This window comes from Phocoena phocoena, chromosome 10 (assembly GCF_963924675.1).
Source record: "Phocoena phocoena chromosome 10, mPhoPho1.1, whole genome shotgun sequence".
Classification (NCBI taxonomy): domain Eukaryota; kingdom Metazoa; phylum Chordata; class Mammalia; order Artiodactyla; family Phocoenidae; genus Phocoena; species Phocoena phocoena.
The window spans coordinates 95,242,046-95,269,069 of NC_089228.1; the positions used below are offsets into that span (position 1 = coordinate 95,242,046).

Below are 27,024 nucleotides of genomic sequence, written 5' to 3' on the forward strand. Positions count from 1 at the left end.
GCGGCGGGGGCGGGGCAGGAACCCCCGGCCGCTGACAGCCAAACTCGCCAACTCCGCCCTCCCGCGGGATCCCGGAGCCCTAGCCTGCCCCCGGGCCCAGGCCGCCCGAGCCGCGCGGCGAGCGAACATGGCAGCAGAATGAGAAGGCTGGCCCCAGGTCGTGGCCGCCGCCGCGCTGCAGCTCCATATCCACGCCCGGCGCCCTCCGAGCCTCCAGCTTAGCCGGCCTCCTGCTGGTCGCCAGTGCATTTCATTCGGAGCGGCGGGCGGGGAGGAAGGGGACCCCCGCAGCCCGGCCGGTCCGGGCTGTGGCAGTGTGTCGAGGCTCCTGCGTGCGACTCGCAGGCTGCGGAAACGACGCGGGGGAGAGCCGGTCCGGGCTGCGGCGGCACGGGCGCGGGGATGAGCCGGCCATGGAGCGACCTCGGCGGGGCGCACGCAGCCGGCCCGCGCTGTGGCGGGGACGCCGCCTGAGCCCGGGCTCCGCGGGGCTTCGGGGCCGCAGGCGCGCCGCGGGGGGTCCCTGCCGCCGCCTCCGGGAAGGACGGGAGCCCCGCGTGGCGGACACTGCAGCAGTCACCGTACTGAGGCGCCCGAGCCTGCTCCGCCTGCGGCTCGGTGCGCTCTGGGCACCCGGGCGCCTGGCCCGGTGCACGGCGGCTGGCGCACCGCGGCGAGCCGGCTGCGGGACTGGCTAGAGGGCTGTGCGTGCGCGTGTTCGACCGGAGATCCGAGCTGAAAGCAGAACCAGGCGGGCCGGAGCAGCCATGCTTCCCGGGGTGGGCGTGTTCGGCACCAGCCTCACGGCCCGTGTCATCATCCCGCTGCTGAAAGACGAGGGCTTCGCGGTGAAGGCGCTTTGGGGCCGCACGCAGGAGGAAGCGGAGGAGCTGGCCAAGGAGATGAGCGTCCCCTTCTACACCAGCCGCATTGACGAGGTGCTGCTGCATCAGGACGTGGACTTGGTGTGCATCAACCTGCCGCCGCCCCTCACCAGGCAGATCGCAGTCAAGACCTTGGGTGAGCAACCCCTCCCCCTCCGCCACCCCATCCCCAGCCTCGCTCCTTTCATCCCCTGCTGCTTTTCTCCTCTTGCCCTCTCTTCATCCCGGAAGCTTACATGGCATCTACGCCGACCCGGGCACCTGAGATCCCACATCCCACTCGGAGCTTTCTCCTTCCTTATCCCTGGCCTTCCCCACACCTACGCTTCCCTTCTCCCTTCTGGCACCACCTGGGCGCGCTTTCACACGCGCGTGGCGCCCAGGCTGCAGGAGGCGCGTGTGTTCCGGGGAAGTCGACCAGGCTGAGGAAATTCTTAAGATTGGGGACGGGCTGCCCTGAGGGAGACAAAACTAAGTCGCCGGCTGAGTGTGCAGTGCCCGAGTGTGTGCGTGCGTGCGTGCGCGCCTGCGAGAGGCGAGTGCGCGCCCAGGAACGCCGGAATAAAGGGCCCACACGTGTCTCGGGTTTTCCTGGGGGCGATCGACTGCCTGACAGTCAGCAGCTGTGGCGCCCTGCTAGGGTAGTTTCTTTCTTCCTGCTGGGAGTTAGTTTAGTGGGAGATTATAGAGATGTGACAGTTAGCTGGAATTATTTCCTCTTCGCTGAAAGCAAGGATGGTGAGAGTGGTTGGATGGGGGCGGGGGATCTATTAGGACGTCTTCGTGGCGGGTGGTGGTGGTCATAGGTTAGTAAAGACTAATTTGATAAAAGCAGAGGGAGTTAACTATCGAGTGCGGCAGCCCGAGAATTGTCTTCGGCGCAGATTTGGAGTAGGATCTTAGAATTTTAGGGGATGAGCGCAGTAGTTCCAGAGGTACGGATGCTTTGTGTGGGGAAAGGCCCCATGCTACCAGTTTCACGTAGAAGAATGCAATAGTCCCACCTTAATTCCCCGCAGGAGTAGTTCCTAGGCCTGGTGACAGGCAGGTTGGGGGTGAGCTTACCAGCCTTCACCGTCGGGTTCCCCCACCTAACCCAGGCCGACTGGACCATCTCAGGGCAGAGTATCAGAGTCCCTGCCGTGCCCAGAGGAAGAAGTGCATGTTTTTTTGTCCATCAGCAGTCCTCACACGAACCAGGAAGGCTGCTCACTCCTTAGGTCCCGAGAAAATGTTATTGCCCACCCTTGAAAGTTGGAATATTTTGTTGGCCAGGAAAGAGACAGAACTTAGAAGGCAAAAGAGTTAGAAGGCAAGAACTGGGAAGGAACAGAAACCAAGGGTAATTTATGCAATCTTGGAAAGAATGTTTTATTTTTAAAAACAGGCATGGATTTAGGGTAGGTGGCATGTACATATATTTTAATTCTATCTTCTGAGAATTATGACCAGAATGTAGAACTCTTTCTCCCTAGAAAACCACTTTCATCAGGCCATTCCATTCTGTTGTGGACTCCAATGGGACATCTGAAGATTCCTAAGGAGACCGTCCAAGGCTGTCCGTTTTCATGTTAGTTTTATTAAGCTTCTGACCTTTGTTGCCTGTTTTCTTTGGCCTTGGATGGAATGTCATTAGGTTCTGGCCAATATTTCTTTTCTGTTTGGTCGAATATATACGTTGGGTGGCTTACGTCTGTGCTCACAGTGGATCTGTGCGTGTTCAGTAAATGATCACCATCTTATAGCATAAATCTAGGAGGGCAATTCATGTAAGATGGGTCCGTCTCGAGCCCCGTCTCTGCTAGAGGGCTTACAACCTATCACATCAGAAAGACCTTGTTGTCACATCCCCCCCTCTCACCGCCCTCCCTCTCCCATCCCCACCCCAGCACAGCCCTCCAGGTCAGACCCGCAGAGCAGCCCTAGAGCGTGTCTCCTGGAGGGTGGCAATTTGGGAAACAGGGATGTTCCTGTTTTCTGACCATCTCTGGTACTTTAGCCATGAAAGCATTTGGGGGCTCTGACTTTGGGAAGTGGCACAAGTTATACATCACTGGAAACTTCTTCTGTTCTTATTTTCAGAAACCCCTATGATTTTTTTTTTTTCCCTTGACAAGACTGAGGTGGGCTACCTTTTCAAAACCAAGTGTCAGAGGCGTAAGAAATAGCCTTAGTTTAATCATTATGACTGAGGAATAGGGGTTTGTTCATATTTTCGTGCTAAGTCTTGGGCTTTTTACTTTTATTTAATTCCCGATTTCACAGGTGATCAGACTACCTGATGCTGAGGTAGTCTCTGCTTGTAGGAAATGTGGGGGCTTTGGATTTACATGTGGCTGGACTGTAGGCTTGTTCCAGGCTTCATCTTCAGTGGAAAATCCCCAGACATGGCTCTTCTTCCCATTGTACCTGCGAATACCCGGTGGGGCGGTCATCTTGGTGTGCTGTGCTGTTACAGTTAGAGGTTCAACACATACGACACAGGAAGTGAAAAACCCCAAACAGTTATTGGGCCAGTCTGGCCGTTGGAGGTTTGTAGATATTAGTGGTTGCCTAATGTTGAAACAAGCCAACCTTGACTAGTCCTGGCCTCGTCGTCCTGTCCTCCTTGGAGTTGCTTGCCCGGCAGTGGTGAGAGATCTGTGGCTCTGGATCCATACTGGTCATGGGCCTGTCGAGGTGAGGGGCTGTGACCAGTATGGAGGCATAAAACTTGCAGTCAGTTGAATCACAACATCTTCCTTTGATTTCTAAAAGCTCCTTGAAATCCCTTCCTAAGCGAACGAGGCATTTCTCTGTTGGAGAGACTTTTCTGCAATGTATAATTTCTACAGCATCCAGGGCTGCCTCTTGTTATGTACCTACTGTGTGCAACGTGGTAAGTGCTCTATATGAAATGTTTCATTTCTTGACTAAAATAATCCTCTAAGGTAGCTGTTTGCCCCATCTTACAGATGAGGCTGGAGTTGAGTTGCTCAAGGACATGTGTCTCCCACCAAGTCATTGCTTCCTCTCCCATCCCCTAAACTTGCTCCTTTTGCACTTACTTCTGTCAGAGAGTGGCAGCCCAGGTGAGATGGTTGGAGGGATCCTTTGTTGTGTGTCTACCCCACTCATGGAATCAGTTCCCAAATCTGGTTGATGCCAACCCCTCATCCCTCTTGTATCTGTTCCCTCTTCTGCATCATTGCTTCCTTCGTAGAAGGAGCTAGGCCCTGACTGCATCTGAATTAAGCTTCAGTCTGCCCCTCGCCACCCTTGCCTCTATCCACCTTCCACTCTGCTGCCAAGAATTACTTTGAAGAACTGCAAACCTGATCACATTACTGCTCCCCCATTTCATCACTTCTAGGAAAAGCCCCAGCTTCTCGGCATGACAGGCAAGACCTGGCCTCTGACAAGCCTGCCCAGCCTCATGTCCTGCTGGTGGTTCTGGAACCCCACGCGCTTCAGCTAAACCAAACTGCAGGTGTTTCCTGGAAAGACCCTTGTTCCTTCATGTGTCCGTGCCTCTGTCAGGAATACCCTTCTGCCTCGTGTGTGTGATGGATTCCTGTTCATCCAGCCTCAGCCCCAGTGGTATCTCCTCCCGGAATCCTTCCCCTTCCTCAATCCCGCCCCCCACCCATACCCTTCTGTAGTCTCAGCACTGCGTGCCTCCATCTTTTCTTGCACTTACTTTAATGCATTTGCTTAAAAAGTAGAATTTACTTAATTACTATAAATAGGTTATAGATTCACGTGGTACAAGTTTCAAGTGCTCTAACACACTTGAAATAGTACACAGTGAAGAGGAAGTGTTCCCCAGCTCCATCCTTCAACTGGAGGCAATCACGGTTATAAGTTTTTTTGTCTCCTTTTGAAGACTTTTCTAAGTATGGACTGGTGAATATATGTGTTGAGAATTTGAAAAATATTTTTCACACAATTAGTAACATCTTATACTCACTGTTATATACTTTGCTTTCACCATGCAACAATATGATCTTGAAAATTTGTGTATATATACACATAGATGTATATTTAAAACTCAGAAGGTAAAAGTATCCTCGCTCCTGTTTTTGGCTGCGTGGTATTTCACTGTATGGGATAAACCAAAATTTACTTAAGCAGTTCTCTATTATTCAACATTTAGGTTGTTTCCAAACTTTTTGTTTTATTTTATTTTTTTATACAGCAGGCTCTTATTATCTATTTTATACATATTAGTGTATATATGTCAATCCTAATCTCCCAGTTCATCCCGCCATGTCCCCTCCCCCTTTCCCCGCTTGGTGTCCATACATTTGTTCTCTACATCCGTGTCTCTATTTCTGCCTTGCAAACCAGTTCATCTGTACCATTTTTCTAGAGTCCACATATATGTGTTAATATACGGTATTTGTTTCTCTCTTTCTGACTCACTTCACTCTGTACAACAGCCTCTCGGTCCATCCACGTCTCTGTAAATGACCCAACTTTGTTCCTTTTTATGGCTGAGTAATATTCCATCGCATATATGTACCACATCTTCTTTATCCATTCGTCTGTCGATGGACATTTAGGTTGCTTCCATGACCTGGCTATTGTAAATAGTGCTGCAGTGAACATTGGGATGCATGTGTCTTTTTGAATTATGGTTTTCTCTGGGTATAGGCCCAGTAGTGGGATTGCTGGGTCATATGGTAATTCTATTTTTAGTTTTTTAAGGAACCTCCATACTGTTCTCCATAGTGGCTGTATCAATTTACATTCCCACCAACAGTGCAAGAGGGTCCCCTTTTCTCCACACCCTCTCCAGCATTTGTTGTTTGTAGATTTTCTGATGATGCCCATTCTGACTGGTGTGAGGTGATACCTCATGGTAGTTTTGATTTGCATCTCTCTAATAATTAGTGATGTTGAGCAGCTTTTCATGTGCTTCTTGGCCATCTGAATGTCTTCTTTGGAGAAATGTCTATTTAGGTCTTCTGCCCATTTTTTGACTTGGTTGTTTGTTTTTTTTAATATTGAGCTGCATGAGCTGTTTATATATTTTGGAGATTACTCCCTTGTCCATTGATTCGTTTGCAAGTATTTTCTCCTGTTTCCAACCTTTTGCTTATACCAACTTGTAATGAATAATTGAGGGCAGATGTCATTTTGCACACGTGAGTGTGCTCGTAGAATGACTGCGTGAACTCTTTATCACAGTTGGCGATAATCTCTCTCATTTGTTTGCTTGTTCTTCTCTTTGTTATTTGTCTCCCCAGGTAGAATGTAAGTTCTTTGAGGGGGTAGAGCCTTTGTCTGCTTGGCTCACCCAGTTGCCTTATCTCCCCTAGACAGTGCCAGGCACTGAGTCACCTCATAGGCACATTATAAATATTTCTTGAATGCCAAATGAATGCTTTTCATCGAATGAATGAATGCTTGGCTTATCAAGAGGATGTGTCGATCAGTACAGAACATTTTTGTCCTGCATACAATAGCACAGTACCTCTCAAGCTTTAATTTGCGGTTGCATTACCTGGGGATCTTGTCAAAATGCAGATTCCAGGATGGGACCTGAGATTCAGAATTTCCATCCAGCTCCCAGGTGGTTTGGTTGCTGCCACAGCCAGACACGGAGGCGTGATGGCTCTCTGCCTTTGGGAAAAGAAGACATCCACGGCCTTGAGTTGTTCACCTGGCAGGAGAGCTGTGTTAAAATACCTGTTGCCTTTGTGTGTCATGTGGCGACATCTGTTTTCATGGTCCCTGCCCTGGTTTTTGGAGATAGTAGTGCAGGCTCCCTGGGGAAAGTCTCTCTGGGGGATGGATGGCGCTTTGGGGATAGTGAATAAGGCTGCAGAGTTTCATTGAGCCCTGACCTTGCTGCACACGGATCTTGCCCCAACTTGTTTGGCATCATTAGCTGCAGACTGGGAGCGCTATGTCCTTTTCTGCCCTACTTCACAGTCTCAGCAAATTGCTCAAGGTTGAGAAGGGCTGCTGGGACAGGCCTGAGAGAGTGGGAAGGAAACGGGGCCGCACTGGTCATGGTTGCCACACTAGCGGAGATGGGGCTGCAGATAACGAAATTGTGTATTTGGACTTGACAGTCACCATCGGAAACTCCAGCAAACCCTGCATTTCCTGTGCTTCCTTCAAGTCTGTTCTCTATCTATGCCTGTCCGAAGACTGTAGTAAATGTGATTGCATTTTTCTCCAAGTTTCCGCCCCTGAACCTGGAGAGACATGATTTCGGTCTGCTGATTTGGTTTAGAGTTGAGGAAGCTCTGGGGCATTATGTAAATGAAAGAAATGACTCTGTTTGCTGTTAGGAAAAGTCGAGCATCGCCAGCCTCATTTTATCTAATTGAAATTAGGCTTGGGTGAGGGATTATTTCGTTGATGGTATCTGGCTTTGCAAACGGACAGTTCTGCAGATGTTTATATTGGAGCAGGGAGAAACCAAATGAAGAAGTTGGACATTTTGATACCTGAAACTGGGAAAGAACAACAACAAAAGTGAAAGTGAATAGCATGTTTTTAGGGTTCCGCCGAGAACGTAATATACAGGCGATTCGTTCTATATTTTGATGCAGGGAAATCAGGGTCCAGCAAACGGCATCGTGATTTAAGACGTGGTGATACACAAAACTAACTGGGAAGACTTGGCAGTTTACCACTGTGTGGCTTTGGGAGGGGTAATGTCCTTCCTGAGCCTCATTGTTTTTCATCAATAAAATGGAGCTAAAGATACTATCATATAGAGTTGATATGACAATTGAAATGAGGGGGGTGGATGAAGACCTAGTCCATGGCCCCCCCTTAGCTGTCTGCATAGACTCAATAAATGTTCTCCTTCTTCCCACTGTGGTCAGTGATTTAGCGTATTCCAAACGGTGCTTCTGAAGATTTATTTTCCCTCATTTTTCTCATGAGACGATTCCTTTCTGCTAGACTCAGAAAATACAGTTAAACGTTTTTCTTATTTTAAAAAGGAAATATGCATAAGCCAAGCTTCAGGTGCTGTCTTGGCTGAAAATCTAGTGCTTGCTTCACGGATACGTGATCTAGAAAGTGCTGATGGTGTTACCAGGAACTCACCATCCTCCTGTGAAACTTTATCATCACCGTGGGAAGGATGCAGGGCTGTCTCGTGGAACTCGGGGCAGGGATGTAGCTGGGTCTCAGTAGGTACCTGGAAACCATGAACTCCTGGAATTTTACCATTTTGTGCTCTGCTCCTCTCCATGTGTCGCCTTCATCACCCATCCCTCTTTAGAGCAGCCTCTTCTGCTTCCTGGGCTCGTGTGATGGGCAGAACACTGTCCACATGTAGCTCCCAAACAGAAATATTACTGGTTCAGCCACCTGAAAAGTGCAGTCCTCGCCTTGCTCCCCACCCCAGGTGTCCCTGCTTGTGCCTGATGCTATCTCCGGCTCAGTCTTTTTGGAGATTATCTTGCAATGCGGGGGACCACTCTCCTGGAGGGCAGTGGAGGTGGAGGGATTGAGTGGTCATTCTGAGCTGGGCCACACTCCACAAAGGTGCTGATTATGAGAACATAGACTTGGGTGAAGACTTTACAGATGTAGACATTTCTTAATCACATAGGTTCTTTACCTACTTTGTGAAATACACATTTGGCATTTTGCTGCTCTTGTAATGACCGTAGTAAAACAGCAGAGAGAAAAATATATGTCGTGATGAGATGATGCCAACCTTGTTAGCATTATTAAATGTAGGGTGTGCATATGTTGAAAGTCGGTGATGGGAGAGCAGGTAAACGTGACCCACTCCATGGAGTTTAATGGTCGTCTGTAGGTTTGCAAGCCTTGTTGAGTGCCACCTCCCGTGTGGCATGTGCCAGCAGAGGACCACCAGGAGACAGAGACCCTTTGAGTTCAAGTATTAGCTTAGGACCTCTAAGGAGCCAGGAAAGACTGAGGTCCCGGAGGAAGAAGGATTTCTGCTTTCAGGCTGCTTTCCTGCTGGGAACTGCGACATCAGCTCTTCCTGGGTCTCCAGCCTGCTGGCCTGTCCTGCAAAGTGCCAATCCCCATCATGGCATGAGCCCCATCATGGCATGAGCCAATTCCTTAAAAATAAACCCCACCCCCCCCTCTATGTATACATATCCTATTGGTTCTGTTTCTCTGGGGAATCCTGACGAGTACAGATTGTGGCTGGATCAACGCCGCCTGGCCAGGCAAGCTGGGCCATGAGACACCTGGCAGACGCGTCACACCGACGTGGGCTTGGAGAGACTTGTTGGTGGAGAAGCAGCTCTGGGGAGCTCAGCTGATGGTGTGGGCCCCTAGGAGAGCACTCACTGAACATCGTTCTCTAAGCCAGAAGACCTTGGGGGTGGGGGGTTCTTTTTATTTCAGACTCAAGCCAAAGGGAATGTTGGGAAGAGACTTGGCCACACTCACCGCTGAGAGCCACGCTGACCCCTCGCCCTGATGGTTCTACACCTGTCAACAGGGCTTTGGGGGAGTTCGTCCCTCAGGTTTGGGCAAGTCTGGGATGCCTTGGGGTTTAGACTTTCCTTGAGAATTGTTAATGAGTATGAAAAAAACGTGGAAAAATGACTTTACATTAAAATGATATGAACTGTTTTTTAAATTTCCAATTTCCAACGATAATAGCCCTTAGGCTATGGAGATGCTCTTGTCGTGAGCATAATATCCATAAACTGAAACTGTAGTTTTGAAGCCCCAGATTAAGTTGCAGCGTTAGCATTGCTTTTTAGAAAAACAAAACAAACAAAAACCCCAGCTTCACTGAGATATGATTTATATGTCTTAAAGTCACCCACTGTAAGTGATTTCATGATTTTTAGTAAACGTATATGATTGTGAAACTATCGTCACAAAAAGGTTTAGAATACTTCCAGCATCTCCAAAAGTTTCCTCATGCTTGTTTTTGGACAATTCCTGCTCTCACTCGTAGCCCCAGGCAAGCACTGACCTGCTTTCTGTTTCTAACATTTTGCCTTTCCTAGCAATTTTGTATAAATGGAGTCATACAATATGTATCTTTTTAAGTCTGGCTTCTTTCACCTAGCATGTTTTCGATGTTAGTCTGTGTTGTTGCATGTATCAGAAGTTTATTCTTTGTTTATTGCCAAGTGATAATCCATTGTATGGATAGAACACATTTTGTTTAACCATTCACCATTCAATGGGTATTTGTATTGTTTTTCGCTATCGTGAATAATGCTGCTGTGAACATTTGCGTACAAGTCTTTGGTAGACCCATGTTTTCATTTCTTTTGAACAGATATCTAGGAGTGAAATTGATGGGTTATATGGTATGTATATTTAATTTTTTAAGAAACTGCCCGACTTTTCCAAAGCAGCTGTACCACTTTGTATTCCTACTTGCTAGGTAGGGAATTCTCATTTCTCTACATCATCACCCACACTTGATACTGTCAGTCTTCCTGCTTGTAGCCATTATAGATAGTGCATAGGGGTATCTCATTATGATTTTGATTTGCATTTCCTAATGACTAATAATGTCGGGCACCTTTTCATGTGCTCATTAGCCAGTCATATATCTTCCTTGGTAAAATGTCTATTCAGATCTCTTGACCATTTTTTTTTTTTTTTTTTTTTTGCGGTACGCGGGCCTCTCACTCCTGTGGCCTCTCCTGTTGCGGAGCACAGGCTCTGGACGCGCAGGCTCAGCGGCCGTGGCTCACGGGCCCAGCCGCTCCGCGGCATGTGGGATCCTCCCAGACTGGGGCACGAACCCATGTCCGCTGCATCGGCAGGCGGACTCTCAACCACTGCGCCACCAGGGAAGCCCTCTTGACCATTTTTAAATGGGGCTGTTTGTCATCTTGCTATTGAGTTAGTAGCAATGGTTTTACGATTTTGTTATGTTGTTAAGTTAGGGGTAGGTTTCTGGGGGCTTTTAAAAACTTCTCTCTATTTTTGATTTTGGAACTAGATACAGCTGAACTAATTCTCCATCCCAAGTGAAATTAGCTTTGCCAAATATTCATTGAAATGGTTCACTATTTAAAAGAGCGAGACAGTCATGTGAACGGATGCTGACACTAGCGCTCCCGCATTGCCCTGGGCCCTGATGAGATACAGAACACCCTTTGAGGGACATTCCCAATTTGAAGATTTTCAGAAGTGCTCTAGGACCTTTCAGTTACAGTTACTTATTTTGTCCAGTGTCTGGAGAGTGTTTCTCTCTCTCTTTTTTTTTTTTTCATTTATTTTTCTTTTATGGCCTTTGTTCTTGAGAGAAGATATGCGTACACAAGCACACAGCAGTGCAACAAAACATATGATTAAGTACAGTATGAATCGTTATACTGCAATGGCAGGAAGTGTTTGCTTAAGGCAGTTGAGTAACCCCAAAATATCAGTATTGGATTGAGGGTTGGCTACCCGGGCAGCCTGACAGTGCCAGTCTGTAAAGGGTGCTACAACAAAGAGGAAAAGTAGAGAAAATGTTTGAACAGAATTCTCTTCATAAAAAGTGCTGTGTGGGGCTTCCCTGGGGGCGCAGTGGTTGAGACTCCGCCTGCCGATGCAGGGGACACGGGTTCGTGCCCCGGTCCAGGAAGATCCCACATGCCGCAGAGCGGCTGGGCCCGTGAGCCATGGCCGCTGAGCCTGCGCGTCCGGAGCCTGTGCTCCGCAACGGGAGAGGCCACAGCAGTGAGAGACCCACGTACCGCAAAAGAAAAAAAAAAAAAAGTTCTGTGTGGATGGAATGGGAGATGCAACAGAGTGAGACTTGGAAGGGGCTTCCTCTGATAGGGGGTGAAGTATGGCCATGTTGTTCTCTAGAAGGGCTGGCCCAGGTTCATTGATGAGCTTTTGTTTTGATGAGGGAGGAGTTTGACGTTAGAGCTGAAATGCACAGCGCCTGTGAGAAAAGGCCACACTGGTCCCCAGCGCCCGTCCCCTCAGGCAGCCTGGGTCCCTGAGGAGGTGGCCTTGCAGATAATGGATGTTGCCTCAGAGCTGAGGACAGAGGAATTCCTGAGGGCTGAAGGGTTTGGGAAGAACCTTTGGAGGAGGTGGGGCTTATATGGGACCAGCAGGTCGGATTTAAATAACTGAAAGGGAGTTGTAGAAGCCTCTGTGATGTAAAATCCTCTTCAGGGAACCACCTGGCTCTGTAGCAGCACTCAGGAAAAATTACGTTTCCTGTAGTCGACCACTATAGGTCGTGCTCAGTTTCTGGTTTTGTGCTGTGTCGGATGGTGGGCGTCTTTCTGTTACACGGTCGAGGCCCTTGTGGTCCAAGGGGCAAGGCGGGCTGGGGCCGTGAGTCACCGTGTGAGAAGGGATGAAGGACTCTCCTTGGAGAAGAACACTCAGTGCATGAGAGGTGGACGTGCTTGGCAGCATTAGGAGGTGAGAACTCGTGGAGATGATGACCAGGAAGCCACAGCAGAGGAGTCTGCCGCGTGGGCGATGGTTTTAGGGAACGGCCCCAGTGATGGCATGTATAGTTAGTTCTCGGCTTGGGACCCAGAGTCAGTTAACAGGGCCTTGCTAGGTGAGCGCGCTGGCTAGGCTCTCAGAAGATCCCCACTCGTGACACTCTGCATATCCATTGCTGTCTGTCATAAGGAAAAGTTCTTTCCTTTTCCAGGTTTCCAAAAAAAATGTTGAATTTGGTGTCATCTGTAGAAAGTAAAGTGAGATATCCAGATACTTTTGTCATCAGGGGAAAAGTTGACTAGTTTTAAGAGGCTGCCCCGTCCTGTGTATGGCCTGGCGTCGAGTCCTGGCCTTGCCACATTCTACGTGGCTGGCAGTTCTCCACTTAACTCTTCTGAGCCTCTGTTTCTTTATGTGTAAAACAGAGATAATAAACATACCTAACTCAGAAGGTTGTAGACATAAACAGGGATTTGTTTAAAGTGAGTGCTCAAAAAACATGGGAATCCTGCTTAATCAGGACATTATGGTGAGCTACTGTCCATTCATTCTTCCCTTGAACAAATCTTCATTGAGCGCCAGCTGTATACCAGGCACTCTCTGGATCTGTGCTTTGCAATACATGGCTCTATGAATTTACATAAATTAAAACTAAATAAAGTAAAGAATCCGGGTCCTCAGTTGCCCTAGCCACATTTCAAGCGCTCGAAAACCACACGTGGCTAGCTGGAGGCTACCATATTGGACGCCGCAGCATAGAACATTTCCATCATTGTAGAAACTTTTACTGGACAGCCCTCATCCCTAGGCTGGGGATTCGGCTGTGAACAAAGCAGCCATTGATGCTTGATGTAAACAGGGATTTTTGAGAAATCCAAACTTTCGGGTGTGTTTCCTTTTTTTCCAGGATTGGGATGTTGGGGAGTCCATAGTGTGGGTTATTGGAGTCTCATAAGTAATTAGTGGATGTTTAATGACGTGTAGGTACCACTTTCCCTATTTATTAGTAAGGACTTATTAATAAGAAGGAGAAGTGCTGTGGAAAGCCTCCTAAAATCCCCTTTAACTGTCGGGAGTGCACAACCAGATAAGTGACACTATGCCCCACCTTGGGGTCCTCCCAGGGGCTTTGGGTAGCAGGTGGCACAGATGAGGCTGAGTGATGCCAGGCCAGGAATGCAGCTTCTCTCGCTAGAGACTTCTCTCGCTAGAGGCTTCCTTAGCCTCTCAGCAACCCCCTGAGGTTTTCCTTGCTTTTGGCCAATGTAGAGCCCAAAGCACAGAGAAGCCAAAGGACTTAGAGTCTGCACCTGGGGGTAGTGGGGGAAGGGACTAGATTCAGGCCCCTTAATCCCGAGAGAACCCAAGAGAACACTTCCTGCCGGTTCTGGGGCCTGGGCCTGGGGGAGAATACTGCCTCCCTCTCCTCTCCACGGCCAACACTGCAGCTCTGGGCGAAATGAACGTTCTCACTCAATTCCTCCTCTGGCCGCTCCCTCCGTCCTCCCTTCCCGGGAGGGGACAGGCTATACAGGCACTCAAGCGTTAAGCCTCAGCGAATAGGTAATTACTATTTTGGTAATTATTATTGCTTTTTTTCCCCTTCAAGTCCCATTAACTTTGTGAAAGCAATACCCATCTGTGTGAGTGTTCCTTAGGGAATCGGGTCTGTGAAATTCCAGCTAATTGGAGCTGGAGGGAGCGGTGAGTGCCTTTGTGAGGGTGTGAGCGCACACGCAGCGTCAGGATTTTAGAAGACTTGTCATTTAACTTTGTCACTGGCAGCGCTCTCATCTCCTACAGGACTATGAATAATCGAAAGTGGGTGGTGGAAAATGAGATTGTTTTTCCCTGCTCTGTCTCTCCTCCTTTTCCAACAGAGCTGGGGCACCAGAGGAGAAAAAAGCAGCAGGTGTTAACATTTTGGGGAAAAAAAACCCAGCGCCATACGATTCTGCTTGTTTGAACTTTTGTTCCTTCCAGCACCACCCACATGGGACATCTGTGTACACGGCACGGTGTTGCTCCCCGGGAGTCCTGGGGACAGGTTTAGAGCCCCTGGGGACATAGCCTGTCTGACTTAATATGCACAGCCGTTCATATCGAGGGCACAGAGGCAGCCCGGCTTTCCCCGCGAGGCCTGCGGGTACCACAGTGCCGCGTTTGTCTGTGGACCTGAGACGTAGCCACGGGTGCTGACCCCAGTGCAGTGGGCCGCCGTCCACAGCCTGACCATGGGGGGTTCCACGGGGGATGTGCACCCAAGCACCTGGCATTTGCTTTTCTCCTTTCCAGCCCCTGTGACCCAGGATGACACTGCCAGGTGTGCTCATCACCTCCAGGTGCTGGGGGAGCCAGTGGGATTGCAGGGGTCACACCCTCCAACAGGGGCATTTATCAGTTTTCAAACTAGTTCAGTACTTGTATTCACAATCCATTTATTAAGTGCCTACAATGTGTATGGCATTGTTCTTGGTCATTGGGGGTGAGAAGAGGTCAAAGACATATAAGATATGATAACTATTCTGAAAAGAGCTTATAATCTATCTAGAACCTACCCATCCCTTTTGGAATGAGATGAGGAGCTAACACTTTATTGAGTACTTCATACCAGGTCCAGAGTCAGACACAAGTGTCACCTCACTCCCGCCTCACAACCAAGCTTCACGGTGGGCATTTAGCATCTCCATCTTACAAGTGAGAAGTTTAATTGGAGAGAGGTTAAATGTCACAATCATTGATTCTAAGACACCTTTTTTTTCACACTTCAACATCTAAAATAGGGACCTGACTTGTAATCGATGTCAGGTCGTAGTTCAATTGGCAGTGGCTTTTCTTTCTTGGTAGTAAGGAAAATCATCATAGGTCTTGGCAGTGGTGGCTTAGATTCTGTGAAACAGGGTATTTTGTCAGGTTCACCCGGCTAAGGAGAAGTGGAATCAGAATTCGGCGTAGGACTGCCTGACTCGGAAGCTTGCGTCTTTTCCAGCACTATATGCACGAAGTCCATGGGGCTTTCGCAGACGTAGCATGAAAAGGGGGAAATGGTGACTAAATTGGCGCTCACGTCATCTATTCCATCACTGTGGGGACAGTAGCTGGGGAACTGCATGTGTCAAACAGGATGTTGAGAGATTGAGAAAATGTTGTCTCATTGTCTCCCCTTCTCTACTGATTAGAACTCATTGTTGAAAGAGGCCAAAAATAAATGGCAAACTCTTGTGTGGACGAGGTAGTCCTCCCTTGGTTCCATGTGTTCTGGGCTGAGGGCTATGTTTTCACCTGCAGGGACCCATGGGGGATGTGACTAATGGTGGCAGGCACAGCGGCCTCTTCAGTGTCCTGGAGAACCCTGATAGGAGACTCAGGCCAGCTCCCTCCCCCGCATGGCTGAATTCTGGGAAGTCCCCAAGCGCGGGCCTGGGTGTGTTTATTGTTGTCACGCTGCCCTCTGGTCAGCTCACTCAGGTATGAAGGGAGGGCTGTTGAATTCCACAGCTGACCTGGCTTCAGCAAGCAGTGCCAAGGACCGGGGCAGGGGGAGGAACAGCCAATGTGGCTGCCGCAGTTTGCAAGTCGTAGGCTTGGCCTGCACGGCCCCGTCTGCTTAAACGAGTCTGGTCTCACGATGGGCTTCGACCAAGTCCTTCTCCTGAGCAGCTGGTGTGAAAAGCAGACAGATAGAAGGGAGACGGGCCGGTGATTTGGTGTCTCAGGGGAGGCTGTGTGGAATGGTGGACAGAGACACCGTGACATGTCTTGGAGGGACCTATCCCCTAACACCCAAGGGAAACTGAGTCTCAGAGGAGTTGACTGGCTCGTTGGTGTTCACACAGCTAATCGTTGACAGCTGAGTCAGGATGGAACCCGGGTCCCCAGAGGCTGTTTTTTACCTTAACATACATTTAATCACTCGGGGCCTGTGTTTCTCCAACAATGAAAAAATGGGAGGTTGACTTCTGGGAAGCTCTCCCGAGGAAATAACCTCGAATAATAACGATGAAAAAATGCGCACACACAATAGTGTTCAGTGAAGTCTTGTTTACGTTATGAAACACTAGAAACAAACATAAATGTTCCACAGTAGGGAAGCAGTTAGGTAAATATGGTATATATAGTTGATTAAATGCTAAATAGCCATTGGAATTATGTAGAGGAAGACTGTAGCAATATGGGGAATTTTTATGATATAATGGTAGGTAAAGAAAAAGGATTCAGAAGTATTTGTATATGATGATGATAGCCTTGTTTAGAACACACAGACCCAAAAATTAAAGCCTGGTAGGTAATCAGCCAAAATTCTAACACTGGTTATCATGGGGCTGTGGGAATATGGATTTTTATTTCTTCTCTGGATTTTCAGTTTTTAAGAATATGGTCTTAATGGAAAAAATACATTGTTTTTTTTTTTTTTTCAACAGAAAGAGACAGTAACATGGGGAAAAATGTTTGGTTGGAATGACCCTCCAGTTCTTATATTCTGAGATCCCTTGAATCTGGGACAGCTGTCTCCAGGCACGTGCAGACGTTTGTGATGTGTAAAAATTAGTCCAGCCTTGGCTGAAGGGGAAAGGCAGTCTTCCAGGAAGTGGAGGTGGATGTAGGATGTATGAAGGTATAGAAGCTCTGCTGTTGTTGATAATTGGGAGTGAATGAATCTGGGGAGGAGCCATAGGCTCTTGGTTCTAGGGTGATTTATTTGTAATTCTAACCTCGTGCAGACAAAGGCCAAACGCTGCTGGAAGGAGCTGGGGCAGCCCCATCCTTTTCTGCTGCCTCCTGACTTTGCCCCGGGATGGGAAGTGAAGCTCTTATTGGCTTCAGCCCTCCAAAGAAATATAGGGATGGTGCAGTGGAAGTATTTCCAGTTTTCAGTCACCCTTTTCTCTGCAGGAAGTTTTCGCTTTAGCCAGACCTGTGCTGGTGTAGGCGGTGAGCAGCTTCAGAACCATTGTTCTGGGAAACGCATCATCACAGTCTTCTGGAACTCCTTCCTGGGCTTTGGTGGGGATGTGGTACAGCCAGAGGGTGTTGGCCTGGGGGCCTGGACGGGCCATTCTTATCCCAACAGCACAATTAATTAGCTGTGACCTTGGGTGAGTGACCTCACCTCTCTAGACGTTTCATTACCTTCACTGTAAAATGCAGGCGCCGGAGCCAAGTGTATAAGAGTTCCCACCTGGTAGATCTATTCCAACAACTCGCTTTAAAAGCATGGCACTGATTGGGCAAAGTGATGTGGTTTTTAAGTGCTGTTTCATTACTACCGCTGTCATGGTTGACTACTCTGACCTGTTGTTTTTTAACCTGTTACACAAATCCACACAGCTCTCCTTTATACTAGGAAGATAAAGTTTCCCTTTATCTGCAAGGGAGATGTGTTTTGGGGGCAAAGTGGCCCGACTGGTGTGGCTTGGTGGGAAGGCTGTTAGCCTAAGTTGTGTGCGCACCTCTGTGTGTATGTGTGTGTGCGCGCGCGCGTGCACACCCGCCCGTGCGCATTGTGCCCTTGATGGTGTGGGTTTCTTTTTTTTCCTTTATTATCACTGCTGAGAGCACATCTCTAGGGGTAGCTGCTACTACCAGCTGCCAAACTAGTAATTCAGTGGGTTTGGTGTGATTTCGGGGCACAAGCGTATCCGCGCAGTAGGTTGGGTTGGCTTTGTCTGCAGGTGCCTCGTGCAGCAGGTCGTCCTCCACGGCGCTAAGGGAGGATGTAGTTTTGCCCAGGAAGAACTACTGTTCTGTCAGCAGCCGATCAAAGGCACATTCCCTCCAGGCAACTCCAGACTAGAACTTGTTCTGGGGACAGTTTATAGGAGGTGGTTATAGAGAATGCCACCCTGTCATTCGGGAGCCGTCGTCTGGGTGCAGCCACTTTTCACACTGGTGTCCGCCCGAGACGGGCTCCCTCTGCACCTCAGTCACCCTTCCTAAAAGGTAGAGCACATGATGGGAATAAACTGGGTGGAAAACCTGGTGTTACTGATCATAACCCTGGCAGAGGAATTACTGGGCTTCACCTGGTCGGCGTAAAGATAAGCGCAGAGAGGGTTTGAAAGGAAAATCACTCTGTTTACTCCTCCCATCTTTTCTTCCCGTCATCTCCCAACTCAGATGAAAAATCCGTGCCATATGGGAACACTAGGCAGTGCAATAATACCATCTTGTACCTTCCACAGGAATTACGTAAGCAAAGAATCGGGGGCCGGGGGAAGATAAAGGCGCCAATAGAGGAAGGATCTGTGTCGACGTAGGACATTTCTGGGCCACCCTAGAGCAGGGTGACTCCACCTTTCCCAGCATTAATTTTACACTTGGTTTCAATGTTGGACAGTCATTAAAAATGGGAAGGGTTCCTGAGATCCAGCCTAAACCGAGTGGTTCTTTGTGTTCCTAGAGGATCCTGTTGGTGCCTCTTTACAGAGGAGTTGCGTGGTGTCATGGCAGTGTCTTGTGTCCGCCGGGCGTTGTATGATCCAGGTTTCGTTTTAAATTTGCTGACAGTGCATATGGATCTTTTTCTCTTTCCTTTACGTTTTTAGGGAGACAGGAAACCTTGCGGGGGGCCCGGTTCCTGATGCTAACTCACTTTGCAGCCTGACCGTCTCTTGATTTTTCCGGTCTCAATTCCTCTTATAAAATGAGGGGTTGGTTTTATATGATGGTTCTCAAGCTTGGCTACACAGTAGGGACCCCTGGGAAGGTTTTCAGCATCCTGGGTACCCAGCCTGCGTCCCAGACCAATTACATCAGAGCCTCTGATGGTAGCAATTGGTATTTTTAAAAGCTCCTCAAAGTTACGGAGCTTTGTTTAAAACAGGGCTTCTCAAACTTTAATGTGATATAAACCACCTGAGCGTCCTGTTAAAATGGCAGATTCTGGTTCCCTAGGTCCGGGATGGGGATTCTGCGTTTCTGACAAGTTTCCAGGGGATGCTGATGCCACTGGTTCATGGACCAAACTTTTTTTTTTTTTTTTTTTTTTTGCGGTGTGCAGGCCTTTCACTGCTGTGGCCTCTCCCGTTGCGGAGCACAGGCTCCGGACGCGCAGGCTCAGCGGCCATGGCCCAGCCACTCTGCGGCATGTGGGATCTTCCCGGACCGGGGCACGAACCCGTGTCCCCTGCATCGGCAGGCGGACTCTCAACCACTGCGCCACCAGGGAAGCCCCATGGACCAAGCTTTGAATGACAGGATTTAGATTCTAAATCTTAACGATGGCACAAGGCTAGTTAAGAATTATGTTTGCAAAAATGTGCACAAGGAGTATACTACAGAAATGAGCACAGAAGCAGCAGCAGTTATGTTGGCAGAGGAAATCAGGGGTTGCTGCACAGAGGAGGTGGCATTTGAGAGAATGCCTTGAACAGTGAGGAGGGTTTTTTCTTTGGGGCAGAATATTGAGTGTGTATTAGTTCGGGAAACTTCTCTTTCTCCAGAGAAGCAGACCAACGGGATGTGTGTTTGTGTGTTTGTATGCGGTTGCCCCTTGAACAACGTGAGGGTTAGGGGTGCCAACTCTGCGCAGAGTTGAAAATCTGCATGTAACACATAGTCGGCCGCCCATCTCCACAGTTCCTCTGTATCTGCAGCCTGCATGGATTCAACCAACCGTGGATTGTGTAGGACTGTAGTATTTACTATTGAAAAAAATCTGCCTGTAAGGGCACCCACGCAATTCTAACCTGTATTGATCAAGGGTCAACTGTATGTGTGTATATATGTATATGTGTGTATGTGTGTGTGTGTGTATGAATGAAGGAGAGAGAAAGATTTAAGAAATTGGTTTATGCAGTTGTAGACACTGGCAAGTCTGAAACCGGCAGGGCAGGACAGCAGGCTGGAGACCCAGAGAAGAGCGAGTTTTGCAGTTCAAGTCTGAAGGCCGTCTGCTGGCAAAATTCCCTCTTCTTAAGGGGAGATCAGTCTTTTTCTAGTAAGGGTCTTCAACTGATTAGATGAGGCCCACCCACATTATGGAGAATAATGCACTTAGAGTCTGCTGATTTAAATGTTAATCTCATCTAAAAAACACTTTCACGGAAACATCTAGAATAATGTTTGCTCAAATATCTGGGTATCATTTCCTAGCCAAGTTGATGCATAAAATTAACCACCTCAACGAGGGAAAGGGTATCCTAGTTTCTTTTGGCCTCTGTGAACAATAGAACTACAGCTGGAGTGGGAGGAATGTGTGGTCTAAGGGAGCAAGAATGATTTCTGGGCATTTCTTAAACTTTGTTGTTGATGATCTGACAGTTCTTTGTTCGGCTGTAAATGTAGCAGAGCCGGACTTCACAAGCCACAGAATGGGCATCGGCTTCGCTGTGGGTATGTCTGCCCAGCCTGCCCTCTGCCCCTGCCCGTGTGTGGGCCCTGGAGCCCAGACAAGTGCCTGGGCCTTCCAGCTTCTTGGCTCGGTGCCCAGGGGCAATGGATTAACAGGGAAGAGCACACAGGGTAAATCAGGTCTGGAGGAAAACTCATGTGTGTCGCTCTGCAGAAGACACTCGACCTCACTCTCTCGTGATTTGAGTCATCCAGAAAAAGGGGAAGGTGAGTGGGGATGAAAGCACCCAAATACCTACGGACAAGGAGCATGCTTTGGTGCAGAGGGTCTAACTTTTTCTGACCCTGACCACAGGAAGAAATATATTTTACATAGTGGCCTGGTAGATATAAAACTATAAACACATTGATATGCAGAGCATACATGCGCTCGTGTGTGTATGTAAATGAAATGGAATCAAATTGAAAACGTTTTGTCACCTGGCACTTCCCCTTAGGTCCTCAGCACACGATCCTGACATGATATTTTCTATTCTCTGCTGTTGCATTAAGAAGAAAAGCTGGTCTGTCCCACTGACCCAGTTTCACAGTGCTCGATGGATGCATACCTGCGGTGAAAGTGAGACCCAAACCCTGGTGGACTGGAAAGAGCTTGGGAAGTCTCGTGATCGGAAGGGGTGCTGTCCAGTAGAACTCTCTGTGCTGACAGAAACATTCAGTTCTGCGCTGTCCAATGCGGAAGCCACTGGCCCCGTGTGGCTGTTGTGTACGTGAGATACAGCCAGTGCAAATGAGGAACTGAATTTTACATGTTATTCCATTTTAATAAATTGAAAAAGTCTCCGCCAGTGGCTGGTGGCTCCAGTGGTGGACAGCCCAGATCTGGGGGACTGCCCTGCCCCTGCTTCTGACTAGCTCTATGGCAGTGAGCGCCCACCTTCACCCACACCCCTGGGACACCCACACCCAAAGGCTGGCCAGCTCCTCCTCTCTGGAGTCTTGGTGGTCAGGAAAGCCAGGCTAGATGCTTACTTGGGGCACGTAGTTAATTAAGTGCCCTGCACAGTGTTACAGATAACGTGCTTTGCATTTTTAAATGGTCCTTAGGAAACCTTTCCCTTCTTCCCTTTCAGTTGCTTAATTGCTCACCTGTGTGACTTGGCAGTTTGAAAAGAGAGATGCTTTCTGCTTAATGAAATCTTAGCAACCCATCTTCACCGACTTGCTGGGCTCCGGGTGGCATTTGCTACCTGAACACGAGGTGCTTTTCTTCCACTGGTTGCTTTCTTGGCTTTCTTCTCAAGTGGAGGAAACCTCTCCCCGGACAGGTGTAACGGCCCAAAGCAAGAGGACTGTGGGAATTGGGGTGCAGAGGTTAACCCTCAGGCTGTGTTCTTTTTTGTTGTATGTGGTTTGCAAAGCTGGTGATTACAGTTGAGGTTTGGTGGACAGAATTTGTTTAAATTCAAGCAGTTGGGATTGGAAAAGACCCTTTACTTCACTGACCTCAGGGCACTGCTAGAAAAGATAAAGGGATCTGGGAAAGGATGGGGGGAGGAGTGATGTCTTCCTCACTCTCCAAAAAGTTCCAGTAATTAAGAGTCAACCTTGACTGAGGTGGGGCTTTGCAGGGCACCTAAGTCAGCTTATTTTACTTGGCAGAAAGCGGTTTTTCTCCCAGGCAGGTCCCCCCACAGTTGACCAGACTGAAGGTGAACTGAGCGAGCAGCTCAAGCCTTTTGCTCTGTGTTGAGCCCGGATTTGAGCTGAGATGTTCTGTTAGTTCATTTCAGCTCCGATGGGAGGGTCAAAAGAGGGACAGAGATTCTCGGAAGAGCCCTAACTCGTGACATTCAGAAACTGGGATCAAAAGAACCGGCCCCTGATTGGAATTACATGGTGCAGGCTGCTAGGAGCATTCATCTTGTTTACTTGTTGTTTTCTCTGTGGATAGGAAATGAGAGGAGTTTTAAAAGGGTGCAGCGACAGCAGTGAAGGTGAGCTATATCAAATGCCACTACACATAAATGCATCCCTTTTTGTTAAAAGTACAATATTTGTCACATGCCAGGCATCTCACTTAATTCTTATCACCGCGTGCTGAGGAAGTGATGGTCTTCATTTATAGATGGAGAAACAGAGAGGTTAAGTAACTCGCCCAATGTTACACAGCTAGGAATTGGCAGACGCAGAACCCAGATCTGCTGCTGGGGCTCTAAGCTTCAGGCCTGACAGGCTGAAGGTGGCCTGCTGTGCCCTAGAACACTGACGACTCACTGCACCATGCATGGTACATGCAGATGGTGCGTGAGGCACACGATGGCGTCCTTGGTGAACATCACTCTGGAGCTGGGAATGCCAGTCCTCCACTCGTTGGCTTTCTTGGTGGAGACTGAGCCTGGCTCATGTGTTTTCTGGGAAGAGCTGAGTCTGGGGCGAGGTGGAGCGATGGAGCCAGGAGCCTTCTTTCTCTCTGAAGGCGGAGGGAGGGAGCTCCTGGTAGAGGAGAGAGTATACCTCGTGCATACCAGACAAAGGGGAAAGCAGCAGCACACCCCTAGCAGATCCAGCTGACAGGAAGCAGCTGAAGGAGGAATGGCAATGTGAGGGCCGAGTGGCACCGCCCTGCTCTGGAGGGTGGAAGGTGTGAGCTGACAGTGGATGGAAAAACACGAGGGGGATTTTTGCATCTATGTTCATCAGTGATATTGGCCTGTACTTTTCTCTCCTTGTGACATCTTTGCCACGGGAGCAGCATTGATGGGCTCGGGGGTGGGGGCGCCCACCATGTACAAGACATTCAGCCAGTGGCTGCAGAGAAGACCCAGAACGTCATGAGATGGAGACCCCGCTAACAAAGAATCAAGTTGGGAGATCAAAAATAGACATTATACAACAACAGAACAGAAGAAACCAGAACAAAAGAGAAACTGTCAGAGTCGACATTTGAAGCTGCCATTTGGCCTCTTAGGTTGCTCAACTGAGCTGTCTCTCAACTTCAGGCATGACAAGTTCAAGGTGACCCGCTGTGCCTCAGGTATTTGTGACTCACTGTGTACCTTTGACATCCCTGGAACCCGTCGACATGGACGTCGCTGGTGCCCACCACCCAGAGGCAGGAAACAGAAACCTAAGGCAGATTCTGGGGCCGGCCAGAGGAGTGATGGAATTCCCTTTTTCTCTCCATCCAATACCAGCCATCTGTGGCCTCGAGGGAGACCCACTGGAATTACTCAAGATGGGCTCAGCAACGACTCAGCAAATGGTTTATTTCGAATCTGTTGGAAACAGAGTGAGTTGGGGTCCCTGCCCCCAAAGAACTCACAGTCCCTCGGCTTGTAGGATGGGATAGGCTGCTGGGAAGGAGTGAAATCATCCCTTTGAACCCCAGTGTGACCTCCAGGAATCGTGTCTGGAACCTCTGCTGTTGCCTGGATAGAATATGCTTCTTGCTTTCCACTGAAGGTCGTCATGGAAGGAGCCCAAGCGAATGATGTAAGAGCACTGAGGACGGAACCAGTGAAAGCTCTGTGTCCGTTTTTCTCGCGAGAACAGGCCAGCGGCCACTTCCGAAGAACATAAGTTATAGAGTCCAGTTTAGAGCTATGTTGAGGTTGTCTTGCTTACTCTGAATCACATCCAGCTGCGGGCATTTGTTACAGATGGTTGCTAACACTTAGTGGGAAATACCTGCTCTCCATCAATAATCAATAATGTTCCTGGCATAGGAGAAGTATCAAGTGCAATGTTATCCAGACACAGGCTCTAGTCCCAGCTCTGTCATTCCCCGGGCATGTGACTTTTTTTTTTCTGCATCAGTTTCTCAACGTGTTTCTGAGGATCCTGGGTTGGGGGTGGATGAGGGGCTTGTTAAAAATGGAGACCCTTGGCCCCTACTCTGCTGTTATGGGGACTGGTGGCAGGGAGGGCCGAGTTCCTGGTTGGCTCTTTGCTGGCGGCAGGTTCATAGTCATCATCTCCAAACACTGACTGAGCACCTGCTACCTGTTGGGCATAGTTTTACGTGCGGTAGAACTTTCTAGAAACCGTTCTCCATTTTAGGCTCGGGAAAATTACGGGACTTCCAGGTCACCTCTCACATCCCTAGCAGGTGCCCACTTGCTTCTGGGAAGTCTGACTCAGGATCCATGGGAGGGAGCATGTTGTGGGAGGTTAAGCCCCCCTTGGTCCTTACCACTTTCCATTCGGGCAGCTGTGTCTTTTGTCTGCACAGCTGTGTGCTGTAGGCAGTGTTACCCCTCTGCCTCGTGGTTATGTTGGAAAGACCCATCTTTGACTTTGCCATGTGGGTCACTAAAGTCGCCTATTAGTCATGGGAACAGGGAGGAGAGGGAAGGTTCCCCCATGTGTCAGCAAGCCGAGTACCCTGCACGGCGCTCCCCAAACTCCTTGGCTCGGGTCCCCCAGGGTAGGGGGAGGGGCAGAGCTCAGCTCCTTCTGCTGGGACAGTCAAGTCTCTTTGAGGTCTCTTGTCCCTACTTGAAAACTCCATGGAAACTTTTCATTCTATTCAGTAGTGTCCCGGTGATTGAATATGAAAGCTTTTATTCCCAGGAGGCTACCATATGCCTGGTGTGTGGGGGGGGTGGGGGTAGGGGAGGGGTGCAGGCACGGGACCTCACATTCTGTTCAGGATTGATCACGGGCAGCAAGAGAGCCATTGCGCTCTTTCTACATATTTATTTCGAGTCTTGCTTATTCTAGAAAGGATGAGAGGTGGCTGCAGTATGTAGTTTAAAAGTTAATGCGTATTTAAATGGGCAAAAGAAAGTGGAATAAGCCTCCTCTGTTATGGCGCTATTCATTACAGTGTTTTAAAAGCTACAACATCCTATGAGAAGCCTCGCTTCCTCTTGACCCTTTGGGATCTTGCTGCGAGGCAGGGAGGCTGCACTTTGGGCCACCGCTGACACCCTTGTCTGTTGTGGCGTGAGGGCCTCCCCGGGCTGAGCCACGGGAGTCACCAGCCTTCAGTCCTGCTCTGCCCAAATCTCGCCTGGCACTGCTTTAGGAGTAAGCAGTAGTCAAGCTAGAAGAACGGTCCTATGGGACTCGCGTGGAGTCTGGTTGGCAGTGCCGTCCGCAGAGGGCCGATGAAGCAGACGTTACACCACGACCAACTGGGGGATCAGGTGAGGGTGCTTGGGGTAGTCAGCCTCCCTTCGCCATTAGAGCAGGTTCCAGCGGGAGGGTGTACAGACAAAGATGCGCAGGAAGGCTATGGGGCACTTTGACCTTCTGTGTTCTTCCTGATCTAATGTGGCTCTTTGTGTGGGTGTCTGTGCTGAATGTGGCCGAGACGTTTCTCTTCTGCACGGGCTTCCTTGGTTCAAACAGGAGGCGAGGCAGCCCGGGCAGGGCACTGCTGATGGGCAGTGAGCAGGGCCTCTGGTTTGCTCCTGTTTGGGCTTAAGGATAGCCCTTTGCCTGCAATTTCAGAAATTTCCCTGTCAATCTGTGGTGCGGTGTCCTGAGGGTTTTCCCTGTAGAAATAACACGTGTTTGCCTCTCGGGCGTTTCTACAACCAAATTCAGACCAGAGACAAGGTTGCTTTCCCACATATGGCTGCCTCCCTGCCTGGGACGATTCCCCACAGCTTCTGTGAGCTGGGCCTGGCTTCCTGCTCAGGAAACAAAACCCTGATGGGCGTCTGGAATTACCAAGGTGATTTAACGATAGGAACTTCTGAAAGAACTAACCCTCAGCGTAAAACTCAGTCCAGATGAGGTCAGAAACCTGACCCCCGGGCACCTCTCGGGGTGTACCCGCTCACTGCCAAGCTTCCAGAATGCCTAAGGAGGTGCGTGCTTCGGCTCGGATGCTGGCAGGGGCCTGGGGGGAAGGTGGGGGGGATGTGTGTGTGCAGAACCCCCGTGTGACGGGCACACGTGAACAGAGATTCAGATCAGAGGGCCTCACATGACTAAACCGTAAACTCTAGTGGGAGCCGCAGTATCAGATGGTATAAAATCTCACCCAAGTGCATTTATAATCTACTTGAGGTTTTTCATATCGGGGCAGCCGATAGGAGATTTACTGTGAGTGACAGCCAGAGGATGAAGCCAGGTCCTGAGGGCTGAGGTACCCCTCTCGCTCTTCCCCAGCACTGCTCCGGTGTCCTCTGTCGGGGGCCACCTCTGTCTCCCTGCAGCCCCCATTGGGCCTGCGAGGCATTGGCATCCGTCCCCGGCTGTCAGCTGTCACCTCTGAATCACCGCAGGCTGTGGTCTGTGGGAGGTGGAGAGCTCAGTAGTGGCCTTGCACAGCGGAGAGGGAAGTGCTGCTTTGCGGGTGTGATGTGGGTGTGACAGCACATGTGCTCCTGGAAGGGGGCGCGTGCGCTATTACTCATTCCAGGGAGCCAGTGGGTAGCATGGAAATGTCTTCTCTTGGTTTCTGTTGGGTTGGTTTTAAAAGATGTAGCCACTGAAAGGCCAGGAAGTAGGATTAGGGGAT

The 27,024-nt window shown here is 49.2% G+C and overlaps 1 protein-coding gene across 1 annotated transcript in view; it reads left to right on the forward strand.

Annotated features, from left to right (window-relative positions):
- The first annotated feature begins 767 nt into the window (after window positions 1-767).
- The window catches only part of GFOD1 (Gfo/Idh/MocA-like oxidoreductase domain containing 1), a 96,350-nt gene continuing 70,093 nt past the window's right edge, over window positions 768-27,024 (forward strand). The window contains exon 1 of the mRNA XM_065886092.1: window positions 768-1,020. Within this exon, the coding sequence (XP_065742164.1) occupies window positions 768-1,020 (253 nt within the window). The remainder of the gene's footprint in view (window positions 1,021-27,024) is intronic.